The sequence below is a fragment of the Podarcis pityusensis genome (genome assembly GCF_964106645.2).
Source record: "Podarcis pityusensis genome assembly, chromosome: 14".
Classification (NCBI taxonomy): Eukaryota; Metazoa; Chordata; class Lepidosauria; order Squamata; family Lacertidae; genus Podarcis; species Podarcis pityusensis.
In genome coordinates this window covers 2843001-2862635 of record NC_138039.1, presented here as the reverse complement: position 1 = coordinate 2862635, position 19635 = coordinate 2843001, and the positions used below count along the sequence as shown (strand labels likewise).

The window sequence follows — 19635 nt, the reverse complement described above, 5'->3', positions numbered from 1 at the left end:
CTAGATGTGTGGGGGACAACCCAGAGAGAGCCATAACTTTGCATCTGGAGTTTGGATGAATATTCTTCAAGTGTGAATTTGCAAGTGAGACAGGCCATCTTTCTCTCTTTTGAGGGGGGAGGTATGAAGAAAATGGGGCTGCTGTTCAAATCACAGCTCCCAGATCATGTTTCCTTCTCCCATAACATCTGGATCAACTTGACCTATGACCTGATCTCATGACAAGGTGGTTTCCCTAATCCTGCCAGTGGAAATTAGCAGTGTTGAGCAGGGAGGGTTGGAGGAGATGCATTTTATCATGACCTCAAGACCTGGGGTCAGTTGGGCCAGACATTACAGAGGGAGTCAATGCAGCTTGACACTGGGTGGTATCCAAATGCTCAGTGATACTTAGTGCACACCCACTGAAAACAGCAGGCGTAAGTTAGCCATCCATTATTATTTTTAATGGGTCTACTCTGAGTATGACTTAGATGGATGCAGTCCTGTGTTGTTTGCCACTGTGCAGCCATCAAAGCCTTGAGCGGGAAAACCTGAGGCAGGCCTGGCTTGTTGCCCAAACCCCTCCCCACAATTGTGGCTTGTTAATTTAGGGATAAATAGAAGTGCAGGCAATATAACTATTTCCATGTTTGTCGTCTCCCAGAGTCATAATGCCTCATTTGCAAGTCAGACGGCTATTTAGTCTACTTATTTCTGATATGTGGATTAGCATATTCTGAACAGCTATTGTACAGCTTGTTTCCTGAAGGGGAATAGGCAAACATCTCTCCTCCTCCCCCCTCCCTGCCTGCAAGTTCTCAGGCTTCCGAGGATTGTTTGTTTTTGATAATTATTTCCTTTCAATGTGGTTTTTTCCCTCCGCTGAGTGCAAGAACAGGGCTTTGAGGGATTCACCAGATGGCCTTGGCTTTCATGTAGGTCATAACTCCTACGTAGAGACATTGATTTGATTTCTTTTCCTCTGCAACTCATATCTTTTTGTTTTAAAGTGAATATATATGTTCCTGTATTTGTTCTATCATATAATCAGAGCTTGAGATTACACACACACACACACACACACAGAGAGAGAGAGAGAGAGAGAGTTTTTTTGAATGAAAATTCCCATCAGTCTCAGCCAGTACATAAAAATCATTTAGAGGTGTTGTTATTGCTGCTATTGTTTTTATTATATTTTATTTATTATCCACCCTTCATTCCAAGGTCCTGGGGTCGGTCACAACATCAAAATGCAGCATTAAAAACAGTTCAAAACAACAGTTCAAAGCAACAATAAGATGGGTCAAAAAATTACACACCTCAAGTGTTAAAAGCCAGGTAAAGAGGTGCGTTTTCAGCATTCTCTGGAAGCTGCATAATGATGGCGCATCATCATGGTGCTCCCCGCCATGGGGAGGGAGTTGTTGATTTAGGAAGCTGCATATGAATCTTGTTAAATAAAGCAGATGGTCCAGACCAGCTGGAGGGTACCAGGTTGGCAAAGACTGACCTGTATCATTGTGCCTAAGAACACGAGCAGAGCCTGGTGGATCAGGCCCATGGCCCTTCTAGTCCAGCATCCGTGCTCACAGCGGCCAGCCCAATGCCTGCAGGAACAATGACACGTTGTTGTATACTAGTTCTGTCTCCACCAGTTGCACCCGTTTGGGGAGGACCAGGTCTTGACAGCCTTCATGCCTTGGTAACTTCTTATGTGGCAGGAAAGGACCCACAGTTCTGCAGATCCCAGGTTCTGGCATCTCCATTTACAGTATCTGAGGAGGTAGAGTTGGGGAGGACCTGACTCAGAGACTCTCGAGAAGCACCTGCCAGCCCACTAGCCTGGATGGGCAAATGGTCTGAACCAGCATAAGCCAGCTTTATAGTGCCTTGTTAATACTGCACAGATTGTAATTATGGGTTTCTAAGCCACCTTCAGTGCCTATGGGTAGAAAGGCATGAATAAATGAATAAATTCAGTGTTGCAAAGTGTCAGACTAGGACCAGGAAGACCTAGGTTCAAATTCTGTTCAGCCATGAAGCTTGCCCAACCTGCCTCTAGAGTAGCTGTGAGGCTCAAACCAGATATTCCTTTGGCTCTGGGGCCTTCTAAGGCAATGTTATCTGTATTTTTGGGATGTGGGTGGCACTGTGGTCTAAACCACTGAGCCTAGGGCTTGCCAAACAGAAGGTCGGCGGTTAGAATCCCCGCGACGGGGTGAGCTTCCGTTGCTCGGTCCCTGCTCCTGCCAACCTAGCAGTTCGAAAACACGTCAAAGTGCAAGTAGATAAATAGGGACCGCTCTGGCGGGAAGGTAAACGGCGTTTCCGTGCGCTGCTCTGGTTCACCAGAAGCAGCTTTGTCATGCTGGCCACATGACCCGGAAGCTGTCTGCGGACAAATGCCGGCTCCCTTGGCCTATAGAGCGAGATGAGCGCCGCAACCCCAAAGTCGTCTGCAACTGGACCTAATGGTCAGGGGTACCTTTACCTTTACCTTTATCTGTATTTTTATTCATCCAGTGAATTCACAAGGCAGCTTGCAGTGAAAGTGAATGCATGTGGCATTGGGCTGAATAGGAATTTTAACAACACTAAAAAAAATATGGTATGCTGTCTACTATGAATTGAGCCTTTGCATGCAGTGGATCATCATTAGAGGAGTGGTAACAGAATGGAGAGCAATTGGCCATGAAGGCAATTTGTGCCTGTTATTAGTTGCATGGATGCTACTAGAGGTGTGCAATGATGACAAGATTCACCTTGTAATTGTACCTGTAATATGTGAAAGCAACCTGATGTAGTTCAGATCCCCTCTGGGTCATTCTAATTTTCTTCTTTTTTGGATCCAAATCTGATCTATTAAATTGGAAATGTTGGCTATAATGGGGAATCTAAAAATGAATGTAAATTCCCATCCTTTCCACACAAGTGTATAAAGTTTGCAGGCAAAGAAACCCCAACAGAGTGGATTAATGCTGCCAAAGTTCAGGCATACCCATTTAGGGGTTTTCATATGAGGAACCTTTACTTACTTAATTATTTTTTAAAAAAGAAAAAGTCTCTAACTTTTTTAAAAAAAATAGCCAGAAGTAGATGCAGTTTGCAGGCATCTTCTGAGGAGATGAAGCATGTCAAATTTTAGAAAGATGCATCAGCATTCTCCCACAAGATAAGACTTTGCTATTTGTGGGTAGGAAAATAAAAATGTTTCCTTGCCCAGTTTTTTTTTTTGTGAGCAACTGGGGACCTGAAGAAGATTCTTGAGAAAGAGAACTGTGAAAGTTCAGACTATACTCAATGAATTTACTTTCTTTATTATTATTTTTAAAGCCCTGAAAAAAATCATAATTTTTCACCACCACCCTTCATGGAAATTCCTTCCCTTTCCATGAAGAAAAAGAGGGAGAGAGGTATGATTTTAAATTGATTGTTAGAGGAAAAAACAATTGGGAAAGAAGTAGCCCTCTGCCACCTACTGATTCGAGTGGCCTCAGAAAATAATTCCCTTCACTTGAAAGTAAGATGTGTTGAGTGTTGGAAAATTCAGGGCAGATAAAAGAAAGTATTTCTGCATGCAGCGCAGAGTTCAACTATGGAGCTCGCTAAGAGGCAGTGATAGCCACCAACTTGGATGGCTTTAAAAGAGGACTGGACAAATTCATGGAGGAGAGGGCTATTGAAGACTACTAGCCAGGATGGCTGTGCTCTGCCTCTGCAGTTGGGAGGGAGTGATGCTTCTGAATCCCAGTTGCTGGAAACCACAGGGGGAGAGAAAGCTCTGGTGCTCATGTCCTGCTTCCTAGTTTCCCACAAGCAACTGTTCAGCCGCTGTGAGAGCAGGATGCTGGACCAGATGGGCTAGTGGCCTGATCCATTGGGTTCTTCTTGTGTTCTGCCCATCCAAAGGAAAGATTTCCCCCACCTCTTTATCCCCTCCCCTCTTGAGCTCTGGGTGTTTCCACAGAGTGACTCAGGGCACCTGATCCACATTGAGATGCCTTGTTCATGGTGAGATCTGACTCAGATGAGATCACAACCTGAATTGCTGTGATTCACCTTGTTGCTCAAGGTGTACACAGAGCTAGATGTTCTATTCTTTCCTGCTCAACCCTTTTACTCACTCTCTGGAAATCTCCAGCAAGCCATTTTCCTCCCCCAATTGTCATTATTTGTGCTATGAATGTGGTTCCACAACTCCATTTTGGGGCCAAAAGTCTAAGGGATAAACGTTGCTCAAACAGATTTATTGCTGCACTATGACCAAAAAAAAGAAAAATCTGTAAGTGTGTGGTGAGGGGGCATGCAAAGGGAAGTTGAACACTAAATCATCATTTTTATTAGACAAGCTGTAATTTTTCTACAGCCATAAAGCAGGATAAAACACGAGTTTTGCTTAGCCCTAGGCATGTATTCTTGGTGAGATCAGCATATAAATATTGGAGCAGTCAGGCAGGAGTCAGTCTTCCTCTGCTTTTGCTGCTCACTCTGTTACAATAAAGAAAACCTAAGAATATATTATTTATAACTTCCTATCAATAGCATTGTTATTAGCATAAGAAGAGCCTACTGGATCAGGCCAATAGCCCATCTAGTCTAGCATCCTCTTCTCATGGGGCCAACCAGCTGCCTGTGGGAAACCAGCAAGCAGGATTCAAGCACTCTCCCCTCCTGTGGCTTCCAGCATCTGGTATTCAGAAGCTTTGCTGCCTCTAACTCTGGAGGCACAGCATAGCTTTCATGGCTAGCAATCATTGATAGCACTCTCCTCCATGGATGTGTCTGATTAGCATTGATATTATTCTTATTATTGAAATTGACATTGTTATTATAATAATACAGAGTTTGGATGTTGTGTGTTATTTCTGCCACCTCTGTTATATGCCTCAGTTATATCTCTTTCCAGTGAGGCTGGGAAGCTGTCTAGCAGGAGAGATGGGGAAGGTTTGTCATAGAATTATTGAGTTGGAAGAGAATCTTAACTAAAGAATCCACGACAGAGGGCCATCCAACCTCTGCTTTAAAACCTCCAAGGAAGAAGAGTCCACCACCTTCTGAGGGAGTCCATTCCACTGTCAAACAGCTCTTACCATCAGAAAGTTATTCCTGATGTTTAGTTGGAATCTTATTTCTTGTAACTTGAAGCCATTGGTTCAAGACCTACTCTCCAGAGCAGGAGAAAACAAGCTTGCTCCACCTTCCATGTGACAGCTCTTTAGACATTTGAAGATGGCTATCATATCTCCCCTCAGTCTCCTCTTTTCTTGGATAAACACACACAACTCCTTCAACCATTCCTCATAAGCCTTGTTTTCCAGACCCTTAACCATCTTGGTTGCCCTCCTCTACAGACGTTCCAGCTTGTCAATATTTTTCTTAAATGTTGGTGCCCAGAACTGGACACCATATTCCAAATGTAGTCTGACCAAGGCAGAATAGAGCGTACTAGGTACTATGGCTTCCCTTGATCTGGACACTAGACTTCTGTTGATGCAGTTTTAAAGCAGTAGGGAGAGCTGTCCAGCGCCAGAGTCCCCTGGAACGGTGAGCTGAGCCACATGGTGCATCAGCACCATGGCACCAACTGAGCAAGTTCACAGCTGTTCCAGGTGACCTCACCACTTTCCAGACCTTTATTTGTTTAATCAAAATTAGGTGCCCCTTGATTGTAGAAACAAACCATTCTCAAAGCAGTTTACAAGACAAATAAAAGTATTAAACTACTAGTAAAAATACAGTGGTACCTCGAGTTACATACGCTTCAGGTTACATATGCTTCAGGTTACACACTCCGCTAACGCAGAAATAGTGCTTCAAGTTAAGAACTTTGCTTCAGGATGAGAACAGAAATCATGCTCCGGTGGCACGGCAGCAGCAGGAGGCCCCATTAGCTAAAGTGGTGTTTCAGGTTACGAACAGTTTCAGGTTAAGTACGGACCTCCAGAATGAAGTACTTAACCCAAGGTACCACTGTAGTATTACCCCCCCCCCCAAAAACCCAGGTAATTAAAATATTCGACTAATATTTCAAATCAACCAGAAGTTAAAAACTTGATTAAAACACCTGCCAACCTTCTAGACAGACTTGCCTAAAGAAAATTGTTGGAGGGCGGCACCAAAAAGAGTGCAGCGAAGGCGCCAGTCTGATATCAGTTGGCAGAGAGTTACACAGTATGGGTGCTGCTGCACTCAAAGATTGATTTCTAACAAAGCTTGACGTGAGTATGATGTGGCACCTGCAACAGAGTCAGTTGGTCTGGAGCACACATGAGTGTTGGCTTCCTCTTCCTGAGTAGGGCTTGGGAAAGGGAGATGATTACTACCCCTTCCAGGCCAAGTCTCCACTCAGGCCTACCACTGTTTCTATGATTTTTGGAGGCTCTGGAGGTGAGACCAGCCAGTATTTGTCGGGTGCTCCAAAGCAGCAGCCTCCCAAGTGGGTAGGACATTTCATATTGCCTGCTTAGAAAGGAAGCTGTTTTGTTAGTCCATGTATTTGCTTTAATTGAAGTAATTCGTGCAAATGATCCTCTTTCTATATGCATAGGTATCGCCTGGCTGGCCTCCCCGGAGAATACCAGTACAAGAACATCACCAGCGCAGAGATCAATTACTGCCTGATAAAGGACCTGATCATCTGGACTCAGTATGAAATCCAGGTTGCATCTTACAATGGAGCTGGCTTGGGAGCCTTCAGCAGGGCAGTCACCGAATATACTTTGCAAGGAGGTAAGTTCTGTCCTGGATCTCCTCTCATTGGTAACTGAAATGGCACTGGTCAATCAGCTTGTTTGCACATGGCAGTCTTTGTCAACCTGGCGCCCTCCAGATGTTTGGGACTACAACTCCCATCAACCCCGGTTTCATACTGCCATGCTGACTGGAGCTGATGAGAGTTGAGGTCCAGCACATCTGGAGGGCACCAGGTTGTTTTTTTTAAAAAAATAATATTTATTGCTTTTAAACCTTACAAAAAGAAGAAAGAAGAAGAAAAAAGAAGAAGAAGAAAAGCAAAAGAGAAAACAGTACAATACAATATATAAACAATACAGAACGCAACATTAACATTAACACATTAAACAAAACAAAAGCAAAAACAATTCAAAAAACACACATCATACTATCTCAATATCCTCTCTTTCATTCCCTTGTTTCATCGACCTCCTCTCACCTCCCTTTTTGTATTCCATTTCTATTAATTGTTTCAGCAAATCCTTTCCATCTTTCTCTATTTTCTGTCATGTAATTATCTTAACATATTTTAACCTTATTTTCCATTAATACTATAATACTTATTTATACTTAATTCCTTAAAATATTTCTACTAAAGCCGTATAATTCCCTTCCAACATTTTTCTAACACTCATTAATTTTACATTATTTCCATATACAGATTTTAAACTTTTTCCAATATTCTTCCACCGTCTCTTCTCCCTGGTCTCGGGTTTTGCCAGTCATTTCCGCCAATTCCATATAGCCCATCAACCTGGTGCTCTTCTGTCCGAGGCTCTTAACTCTTTTCCAGGTCCCTTCTGCAAGTCTTCTTCATGTTTATACATGCACTTTACTTTGTCTTCTCCTGATCTTGTTCTTATTTTCCTTCCTTTGATGCTGAAAAGTAGATCTCCGGGAAATTCCCATCTAGCAATGTTTTTATTCCTTCTCAACAAGTCAGCCAAATCTCCATAGTTAGAACTGAAATTCAAAAGATATTTCCAGTCGTGTTTCAAAGTTCCTCCAAGTCTGGCAGTCCCCACAACTCCAGTCTCCTCCTGACCCAAGTCCAGGTCCCAAAGGTCAATAAACCCCTGCATTAGGGGATCTATCCAACTTTCTTTCTCCAGTCCAAGCGGGGCTCCAATCCTAAAAGTCTGACTTTCTCTAAATTCAGTCTTGGAAGGCATCAACTCCCTCACCACTTGTGCCACTTTAGGTTCCACAGCAAAAACTTTCTCCCCCGCCTTCTCCTCAATTTGACATGTCAAAATAGATCCCTGTATCGATTCCTGAATAATTTCTGTGTTAATATTGACTTTTTGTGCCAAATTAGTCACTTTTTGTTCCAAGTTCTCAATTTTTATAGTCCTCGCATCCATCTTCTTATAAAACTGTTCCAGTGAATCATTAATCTTACAAAATGCAACCACTAAGGCTTCTTCTGTCAACATTCTTAACGATTCAAGGTCAATCCCAGATTCTCACAGTTTTATCTTGCAGGTGGAAAATTCCCCCAGCTCAGCTCTTGTAACAATTTCAAAGGCTTCCTCTAGGGGGAAACAATTTCTATTTGTATCAATCCTTTTAAGCACAGTTCAAACAATAAAGTTAGTTTCAATTTTCAGTTACTTTTACTCCTTTTTAAACACAGAAGGAGACAATGGAAACAATGTATTTCTCTTCTTTAACTTACTGTCAGCAGACGATCTATTCACAGTCAATGAGCATATCCGAAACTTCAATCTTACTAGCAGCCCGTTTCCAGGTTCAGAGCGGCGGTAATTTGACTTTCTTCACTCACTCCTGCAGGCTTACGCGATCTTAAATTTCCCCCCTCTTCTCCTGCTTCCAAGGGGGGTTTGATGATTTAACCGATGGAAGTTTAATCCTTTATGAGAGACTTTCCAAGGCTTTAGTTTGCAGTCTCTTTGCTTCAATCTATTTACAAAAGGGGGAGGCGGACTTCCTGTTTGAAACCTCCCCGTTTCGGTGCCAAATTAAGACGTTTAAAAATCCAATTTTCCGTTCTACTCACGGGTAGTTGTTTTAAGATCAAATTGTCCACAGGAAAAAGTCAGCGCTCTCCTGCAACAGCAATGCGGCTTCACTCCGTGAAAGAAGCAGTCGATTCGAAGCACCGCGCCACTCACCCCACGTCGCTCCGGATCCCTGAAACCGGGTTTCCCCGCGAGTAGGGGAGGCGCAAAAGGTGCCAGCCGAATCCCATGTCCACAAGCTTCTCCCGCCTGTGGTTTTTAGTGGGTCTCCGCCTTCACCGTGGCGGCCAGACCCTGATTTCCATGGAGCGGATTCCTCCCGATCAGAGGAATTCCGCCATTGCCGGAGGCGCTAACCCGGAAGTCCTGGAGGGCACCAGGTTGGTGAAGGGTAGTGTATAGCTTTTAAAGTGTGTCTGTGTAGGAGGGAGATTCTCCTGGAGGGAGGCTGTTTCTGATCCCGTTTCCAAGGAGCAAAAGTGAGTTCTGAGCAAAAGGTGATAAAAGGCCTTTTCGTGCACCAAGAAGTAGCATCTGATCAAGTGCTTCTTACCTTTCCCTTTTGTTTCATGCCAAATAGTGCATTTTTGTTTTTATTTAACCAGCAGAAGTATTTGCACAGCTTGTATCTTCCTACTTTGTATCTGATGTCACACCCAGACAGGTAAAAAGTAGATTAAATATATTCTGTGTTGGACCAACTGTGATAGGCCAAGGAATATAAACACTTTCAGAATTCTTCAGCAGGCACAATTTGACCTGATTAAGAGCACTGTGAAACTCCAAATGCTTACGGACCCATGTACCACTCTTAATTGGGTCATAAATACATTCTCCCCCTACTTTGTAGTGTCTCTTGTCCTTGGGTTAATTAGAGCAACTGCTAAGTTGTTGTTGTGTGTAGTTTTTTTTAAAGGTGTTCTTGTCCAGAGTAGTGCCATTCTAATTATCATTAAAAATTTCTGAAATTAGGCTACATTAGGCTGCTGAAATTAGGCTGCCCTGGAGAGCAACAGCTGTATCCCTATCATCCCTATCTGGATTTTTACACTTGGGCAAAAAAAATGAGAGGCACAAATACAAGATGGGTGACACCTGGCTTGAGAGCAGTACATGTGAAAAGGATCTAGGAGTCTTGGTTGACCACAAACTTGACATGAGCCAACAGTGTGACGCGGCAGCTAAAAAAGCGAATGCAATTCTGGGCCGCATCAATAGGAGTATAGCATCTAGATCAAGGGAAGTAACAGTGCCACTGTATTCTGCTCTGGTCAGACCTCACCTGGAGTACTGTGTCCAGTTCTGGGCACCACAGTTCAAGAAGGACACTGACAAACTGGAACGTGTCCAGAGGAGGGCAACCAAAATGGTCAAAGGCCTGGAAACGATGCCTTATGAGGAACGGCTAAGGGAGCCATTTGGGGCAAGTGCACATGAGAACTTAAGGCTCCCAGTTATCTCCCCACTGGCTCCCGACAGTGATTGGAATACTTCCTCCTTGCAGATTTAATGGTTGCCAAAAAAAAATAGCTGTGTGGCTCCAGCCTTTTGAGCCCTTCTGTCCTCTTCACGTCAAAACCCCTTTTAAGCTTCCTAATCATTGCTAAAAGCCTCTTGTGACTGAAAACGAAGCCATTGCTGCTTCCACCGATGCCCCCAAATTGCAGGCCAATGTTGAATTTTGAGCCGTAGTGAGAGTGTCACGGTCTTTGCTTTAGTGGGCTGTAAAAAGCAAGAGAGCTATTAAAACTTCCCATTGGAGACACAGTACATCAGTTACTTCATAATCAGTAAAGTGCATGTTACGGTTTTGCTGACTGGGAATAGGAGAGCAATATTATTACATGATTAAATACAGTTTGCCTTGCGAGAATATTTTTGTTTCTGTGTTTTGGTTAGGGGTGTGAGGTACGTTGAAATGCAACAGCAACTTAATGGGTCAATAAAAGGAACAACTGACTTGCCCAGGCATTTTTTTATGAGTGAAATCGGCTTGAAAGAAACAAGAGAAGCTTCTGATGCTAAGATACTGTACATGGAGGATACACAAATACAGGTGCCTGTGCTCCTGTTGGGTGGTGGCTGGGGTATGTGCCTGCTCTAACTCCTGCCCCTCTAAGTCTTTGGTTCTAATGTGCTACAGCAGAGTAGGGAGTTCAGCGATATAGGATAACCATCAATGACAGCAGCTGCTGACACAGCAATACTGAGTCTTCAGACTCTGCTTCTGGGCACCTGGGAGGCATCTGGCTGGCCCCTGTTGGAGGCAGGATACTGGGCCAGATGGATTCTTGGTCTGATCCAGGAGGGCTCTTCTTAAGGGTCCCCTCACAACACAAAAACACAGAGCACTGTGTCAAGGTCTAGTCCTATGCACTGCAGGACACACAGAACATGGGTTGAATTAATTATTGTACTACTATTGTACTACTTCCATGAGTTTATTTTTTGTGCCGTCTCTATTTTAAATAATATTAATATTTTTACTTGGTTAGTAGTTTATATCTCACACTTTCCGCACATTCATGTTTCTGGGCAGCCAAACATTTGAAAACTAAAAACACAGAGCAGCATTAAGCAAAAAGTCAGAAAGAACAGAAACAGCAGAATGAAAGCAGTATGTAAAATACCACTCCACAATAGCTTCAAGCGTATGGACAGCATGGCAAAATGGAAAGTGGCATTAAACTAGGCACCAGTAGAGCTTCTTTTTCAGCCTAAGAGGTGCTGGATTGGGTTTGTGGCGATAGTGGCGAGTGCTCCCCCTAAAACAACTTTGGGTGGGTGCTCACCAAGGTCTACTCCTATGATAACATCAGTAATAGGCAGGCTCGTCTGAAGAGAGGCAGTCCAAGATGTGAATAGCCCACAGACCCTAAAGCTTGTAGGGCTTTAAATGTAAGCAGAAGCACTGTGAGTTGAGCTTGAAAAAGGATCGGGAGCCAGCAAAGTTGTTTGCACATGATATCCCAGTGTCTGATCTCAGTTAGCAGCTCAGTAGCTGTGCTTTGAACAAACCACAGTTTCCAAGCTATCTTCAAAGGCAGCCTCATGTACAGTTGTCTAACATATAGGATCTTTGGACTACAGGAAATAGCCATGTGGGGTGTGTGTGTTACAAGTTCAAATACTACAGGAGAAATATCGGGGGGGGGGGGCACAACTAAACCAGAAATATATTTTTAAAGTTATAAACTGGGAATGGAAATACAATTAAAATTCCTTAAAAATCAAAGCTCTCCAGACATTTTGAAAGAACCACAAAACTATCCATAAGGAAGATTAAGTGCAACAGGCAAAGCCAAATAGGGGCAATAATAATTTAACAAATCCCCAGCTGATTTTCAAATAGCTTTGTCTGGAGAAATGTTTCAATATTTAAACAGACATAGGGTTGCATCTCCTAGCATTTCATTCATGCTGTTTCTATTTAACCACCGGACAATTTCCCCTGATTCAAACAGTCATTAAATTATTAGTGTACCTAATTGGGTTTGCCTGCTATTGATGCAGTCTTCTTTCTTTTGCTTGCCTATACAAGACCAACCTGCTAAAATCAAGGCACTTCTCTTGTATTCTTCACTGCCAGCAAGAGCTCTATAGTGTATGAGTTTGTACCTACCATGATGTTCATTTCTTGCATTCATTTTAATCACATTCTTTTTGTTACCTTTAAGGTTTGACATTCCCTTTCTTTTGATATTTCAGGTTGACCCAGTACCTTAGCCATTTTCTTTGGTGCATTTGTTAATTTCAGGCCTCCAGTCCCTTTCCTTAAACCCCGCAATTGGTGCTAACATAGCTTGCTTGATATTGTGTGATGTTAGTATCATCATTTATTGACCAGCTGTCTGTAGTCATTTATAAATATATAAATCCTGCGTTGCAAGTTGAAAGCTTTCCATTCTGCATTAGGGGACTGACAGAGAATGGTATTTAGAATGCAAGAGAGCGTAAAAGGCCCTGTGCCATTCTTGGGCAAGGATCTTTGACTATTTGATGGATTGTGGTTGGGTGTAGATTAAAAGCTGGACATTTGTAGTCTATTTTAATGTTAGTGCTTCATAATGTAGACAGATTACTCAGACATGGGCATTGCCATGTGATAATGTGGCCTTTATTGAACTGTGTTTGATTAGGCTTTCCCTTTGAAGTCTTCTCTGTTTGGTGTGGAAAGGGGCCAAAAGAGGAGCAAGCGGCTTGGTCTCAGTCTCATTTGAGAGATTATTAATGTCAGAGCCTCAGAGCAAAATGATGGGTTTCCCTTTATTGCTCTGCAGTTGGAGAATGTCCAGGCAATTGCTGCTTGTGACCATTTTTCACTCCCAAATAAAATAAACAGCTCCTAAATCCAGGGTGAGAATTTAAAAAAAACAAAATTTGGCAGGCAGGGGCAAGAGAGAAGGAAGCCACATTGTACTATAAAAAGGTGGAAAAATAGAAGCTGTTGGCCTTTCCACCTTTCTGGCTTTCTTCTCTGTGCCTGCTAATATTTGTGTTAGAAGCTGAGTAGATGAATGGCCAAGGTAGGAGGACTCAAGGCCCATCAAAGAAATGTCCTCCTTCTCCCTGGCTGCTATAATGATGTCTGTCTGATAAGGAGAGCCCTTCAGGGTCAGACCAAACTGGGACCCCCTTCAGTCCAGCATCCTTATTCCTATAGAGGCCAGCCAGATGCCTCTAGGTCCAGGAAGTCAAGAAGCAAAACATGAAGCCTGTAGCCCTCTTCATTTGCAGTTCCCTACCTCCAAATGGTTGTGTTGCATGTAGCCATCATGACTATTAGCCATGGATAGACTTATCCTCCATAGGTGGTATTCAGCTAAGTTTTACTAATAGTAGACCTACTGAAGTTAATGAAAATGACTGTTAAGCCTGTTAATTTCAATATGTCTACTCTGAGTATAAGCTTAATTGAATCCCACCCCTTAAGTTTATCGAATGCCATTTTAAAGCCATCTGGATGCTTCCTTTTACAAGGGCCATTCTGCTTTCAGTTCATCTTCACAGGCAGACAGCTGGGAAGCTGAAGCTGGTGCTCATTTGTGTTTCTTTAAAGAAGTTGTCAGGGTGGCTGTACACTTTATTTTTCATAATTCTGATAAAAGCAGTTTCCTACAATCCTACAAGATCAGAATACCATGAGGGAGCATTAAATATCCCAGGAGATCCTGTGAATAGGAATGCGCACTGTAAATTCCTCCAGGTAGACCCCTGGCATCTAGGAGTTCATCAAGTTCAGTTATAAGAAAGTGCAAGGAGAAGACCAGCACACCAAATTCCTTTCACAATCTTAATCATCCATCTCAATTGACTTGTGTAAGCCCCTGAGACAATCCATGCTGGCAAGTAGAAACCCCCACAAATGTGCTGCCAAGCCCTCAAGACTTGAACACACAGGGAACCACTTCACACTAGGTCACCCTCTTAGGGTATATAGCCCAGTGTTGTGCACTCTGACTGGCAACGGCTTGCCAGGCTCTCAGGTTGGAGAATCTTTCTGACATCTGGTCCCTGGTCCCTGAGAAGGACTGTAGAAATTTAGGAGTCTACCATTCTAAAGGAATAGCCAAGCCATGAAGAGTTCAAGAAGACAGGAACCTGCCAGAAAAATGGCAACTACTGCTGTTCTTAACAGAGCAGTTGTTTAGTGCCAACACAATAATATCACTTAGGTTCTCTTGAGAGACTTGCTGGCACAGCATTAAAGCAGAGTAGTCCTGAGTTCAGAGGAGCTGACTCTCTGAACCTGAAAAGCCTTTTCAGAGTGGTGTTCAGCACAGCTCTTTGACCTTACATATGTTTGCTATCATTCATTACAACGGCTCTTTCCTCCTCTGATGTCCCCTCAGACTTGTGTTTATTTGTTTTTGGCACAAAGAAGACTGTGGCCCACATGCTGTTTTTACTGGTATTTGCATATGCAAAATTAGGATCTCAGATACACTTGTGTGAAAAGTTTATTAGTGGGACATTTCAAATTTACCTAGGAGGGCCCAATGATCTTTTTTTCCCTTTTTTTGCCTGTGGTGTTTGGATGACTTTTTCCTCACTATATATTTCTGAAATTTAGAAACCTCTTCTTGATGCAAAAGCAAATTTAGATCTTCATCCATTATTAAAACATGTTTCATTGCGTGAAGTCTAGTTTATACGATAAGAAGGTAGATCAGGGTATTCATATCTGCCTTGGAGACTTCTTTCCTGGAGTATTTCCCTGCCTGGGAAAACCTAATAAGAAATGGGACATAGTCAGTGAGATATTGAGCTTCTCAAGTACACTGAGACACTGACATTATGGCATCAACAATGGACATGTAAATCAACTTCTGTTGTGCCTGATCTTTGGCCATACTGTTGGGAATGGGTGTGCAACAACATCTCAAGATCCACCTTTCAGATTCCCCACCCCTGATGCAAACTATTTTTTAAAAAGCTGTTTCTGGTAAGAAAGTCCAGAAATTGAACAAATGAGAAGTGCTATGTGGCTTGCAGATCAATATGACCTAGACAGTTTACATGAATGTCCAGTTATCCTAAGAGAAAGCACTCCGAGGGTTGCCTGCTACAACTCCAGAGTGCTGGTCTAAGGAAGCGATCAGTGTTGGTTCAAATGACCATATCTTCCTGTTTCTCTCTGGCTTGGTCTCCAGTAGAATGGTGGATTTTCAGAGCATCCTGGTGGGGGCTGCTTGGAGTAAAATACTCTACATCCACCTCATCCTGGTTGCTAAGTGAATGCTTTTTTTTTTTTTTTAATAACCCCTTATATAAGATTCCTAAGCCTTCCAAACTTAGTCCACCTTTTCAGTTGGGATTCCCTGGAGGACTGCTGGGAATTCGTTGTTTTCCTGGGTGTGCTGTGAAACTTTCATTGCAGAGATCCCCAGTGTTTTTCAAAATAATTCCAGTTCCTAAATTGCATAGGAGTGGTGAACCGTGTGGGTTAAAATTTGTTTGCATTTGTAGTAAAGAAAAGTGTAGAAATGCCCAAAGACTACCTTTCAAATAGCAAGTGCTCTCATTCATTTTTTGAAATGCAGAACCCACATGCTTTAGGGGAGAGGCATGCAGTAATCTGCTGCTCGCATAAACAGATGCACCAGAAAGCACACTTCAGTTATAACTGTGGGTGCACTGCTAAGCTTACAGTCCAAATAGTCAAGCAGATTTGCAAATGAGTTTCTGTTGAAAATCTGGCGAATCCATGAAATCTATGTGCTTAGAATTGTGGAGTATGTACCACAGTGGTATATTCTAAGCTAGTCCTTAAAGAGAAAAATTGAAACCTTGGAAAGTGACAAACCTGAAATCCGAGGAGGCTGCCATGTTTAGAGGTAGAAACTGACAGATTAAGGTGTCAAAACATTATTTGGAGACCTTTCAAGCCTATGCTGAGTGCTCATCTTTAAAATTGCTCTTCTTCCTTTCTTCATGTCCACAAGTAGCTAGTCACAGCAGTAATATGTTTGGCCTAAATCCCTTCCCGTTTTCCCCTTACCTTTCTGCCAGAGGCCACTGAATGCCTCTTATTCACAACTGCCTTTCCTGACCTTTTCTGCTAAGAACAGTTTTAGAATGCTACATAATACCTTGTAGGTTGACCAGCTGAGTTCTAATGCATTTCCAGCTAAGTGAACTTTATCAGGAGGAATGTAAAAGGTTGGTTCTGTCACGCCAGCTCTGCTATGCAATTTGTGGGGATTCCTCAAACCATTCACAAGAAAACTGCACACACTTGGGGAAACAAGTTCAGATCTGTTTTGGTTTGGTTTGCCAAATCTGCAGTTGTGATGGGAAGGACTGCATTTGTGAGCAGTGCAAAAGGGAAGGACTGGCACACGCGCCACTCTGAGAAATCCACATAAAATGCAGGATTGCCATCCTTCATTTAAAATGTAACACTGCAGCAGCAAAGAACCTGCACAAGCAACGCTGACACCAAACCCTACATATAGTAAGTAAAATAGAAACATCGCCACCTGACCCCACTCCCACCCATCTTTCCCCCCTCCACCTCTTTCCCCCGTTTCTTCCAATGTCTCAACAAATGAAACCGGTTTGTAAAAATGTTACATGGGGGGAAAAACACGAGAGAGAGACATTGCACACTTTTGTAAATCAACAAAATCTTTAATAAAAAACCCAAACAAAATAAATAAATAAAATGTAACACTGCAACTTTCCATGGAGTTCAAATGGCACTTCTGCTGATAAATCCATTAATATGGATATTTATACTCCTGTACACAAAAGATGCTTATGCACATTAGTCAGTCTTGTTTTATCCATGTATGAAATGCATTCATTGAGATTCAGAAGTTGATTTTTCTCTGAAAGAAATAATTATGGCATAATTTATTATTTCTTGAGCTGCCATTTTTCCACACATGGTTTTATCTCCCCCTCCCCTCCTCCCTTCTCATGACAGGCATCCTTTAAGCCACAGTGCTTCTTCTTCTGAGTTCAAAAACATCACCTTCTCACAAAACCAGAACATTTTCCATTTTGAAATAGAGGAAAACAACACCGAGTTTGTCACATTCCTGTAGATGTTGTCAGTAGATACTTTGGTATCTTTGCCTGGGCAGCTTTTTTAGCTTCCAAAAGTAAGGGTAATGAACAGAAACTTTGTTTGCATGTTGCATTCTTTCATGACATTCTGAGTTCCTTTACCACAGTTGGTCCCTAAAGGTAGCTCATCCTCTTCCTCAAAGTGCTTCAGAATTCTCAAAGAAAAAGGTGACGCTCAGAGGTGTGCAGTGTGCAGGCAGCAGGAAAATGCTTAAGAATGACTTCTGTAGGCAAGCTCTGTGGGAAACGCTTTCAGAACCTTCAGTCTAGCATCCGCCAGGAAGTCACTGAGTTTTTCAAAGTGTGAGGCAGGACTCCCCAAGGAGGTAAAACTGCTTACAGTCCCTTCCGTAACAGTTTCCCCCTTGTCCAGCAACTGCCATATTTATCACTTCACAAACTCACTCAATGCAATAGAAATGACCCTACCATAAAGGGCTGGTGACAATGGAAAACATCATGTGACAGATGTTGGGAACCATAAATGGCTGTACAACAGAAAACATCCTGAATCACAGGAAAGTTCTCATGTGTAAACCCCATTTGAAATGAAATGTTTGTGCTCTTGCTCAGGCCCCACTCAACTCAATAGGCACAGGAAAACTTCCCAATATTGTTAGATCTGTTTTAAATATGTTTTTGTGATTTTATTGTTGTATTTTTTATGTGCTTACAAACTGCTTTGGGACTTTTTAGCAGAAAGTGAAAGACAAGTTTAATAAGCCAGGAGTTTGTGCCCCTTGTTAACTAAGGCTGTGACCCTATACCCTCTTAACCTAAGAGTAAGTACCACTCCCAAGAACTTGCTTCTAAATTGATTGGGATTGGACTATTCATGGACATTAAAATGTCTTGGGCCAGCCCTGCAAGTGGCTTTATGACTTATTCATCACACACACACACACACACACACACAGAGAGTTTTATTTTACTGATGATAAATTAAGCAAGACTTTTAGTCTTTTTTTAAACTTACTGCTTCCACTAAGGTCTCTTCTTTGGAAACACACAGTAGTCTGTTAGCTTCACCCTTTTCTTTTGCTCCTCTTTTATACTCTCTCTATTTACTTTCTTTTCCTGAAAAAGTAACGTACACACACCTCCAGAACCATTGCGGCAAAGCGTAGGAAGAGGCAACGGTAGGCTGTAGCTGTTCAGGACCACGGACAGTTCACTGTAGTTTAGATACAAACCAAAGGTGTACTGAATACAAAGCAAATGGACAAGATATGAGCTTGCAGTCCTGCCAAATCTTATGTAACCCTGTGGCCAGGTGAATGTCTCCTCAGACTGGGTCCACATCCAGTCCCATGTGGCTTTGCTCCAGCATGGGAGAGAAGCCACCTTCTGATCCTGGACATGATGTGAAAGCATGGTTCTGGGAACAAGTTTTTGGCTTCAAAGGATGGGGACAAACCAATCCTCTCCTCAAGTGCAGAGGACAGGAGGCATGCTCTTCCTTAGAGCTCCTCTTCCTCCTTTGTGGGAGTCTCTATTGGGGTGGTTACTTCATAAACTTTCTCCCTTGGTGTTCCCAAAGCCTCTGTGTTGTCCAGTAACGGGGGCCTGAGCTCTAGGGCGTGATATAATTTTCACAATTCTTTGATGATGTCAAGGAAAGTTGGGAGTGGGTTTTAGGAAGGATGCCATATGTAAAGCTTTACCATGCACCATCAGAACATTATTATGTCAATTGATCACTGGGGGAAATATTTGAACCCTTCTCCAAAGGCATCCTGAGCAAGATATATTCCACTGGATATGAGAGTAGCACAAAATGTCCTGTGATTCCATAAAGTCTTGTGATTAATCATACATGCAGTGACTTCAGGAATCAGTTTCAGGTTGTGGAATTAAAGTGATGGATGACTTCTGTTACTGTAGTCTTGTACACACATAACTTATCCTCAATTTAACAGTGCAGATGACCAATGAGGACTGATGCTATCTAGCCAAGAAACTTTTTACCAATTATGGCATCCATATTGTCCACAGTTTTCTTCTTATTCAAGCAGGTTACAGCAGATCTGACTCATCAAGCCAAAAGTGACATACAAGTTCAATATAAACTTCTCACATTTTTATGAGTGTATTATAGAATAGTTGTTCTCAACTCTCTGTGATTAGAAGAGTTAACAATCCAAGTTAACAATCAAATCAGGGCATCATCCTGATTTTGGGGCACAACCTGCCAAGCACTGCTTTGGTCAGCCATCAGTCATTTGCAGCTATAGTTGTTATATTGCACCCAGAATCCTTATGAATAGGTGAAGTTTAATTTGGAGGTTATAACGATTGTTTTAAAACTTACTGTTTTTCACTTTTGTTAAGGTCCTTCTTAGTTTATAAATAAAATCCTATAGGA

The 19635-nt window shown here is 42.4% G+C and overlaps 1 protein-coding gene across 7 annotated transcripts in view; it reads left to right on the top strand.

Annotated features, from left to right (window-relative positions):
• The window catches only part of SDK1 (sidekick cell adhesion molecule 1), a 566813-nt gene that overhangs the window by 388293 nt on the left and 158885 nt on the right, over positions 1-19635 (top strand). For all 7 annotated transcript variants that reach the window (XM_080980906.1, XM_080980905.1, XM_080980909.1 and 4 more), the window contains exon 18: positions 6530-6711. In XM_080980906.1, the coding sequence (XP_080837032.1) occupies positions 6530-6711 (182 nt within the window). The remainder of the gene's footprint in view (positions 1-6529; positions 6712-19635) is intronic.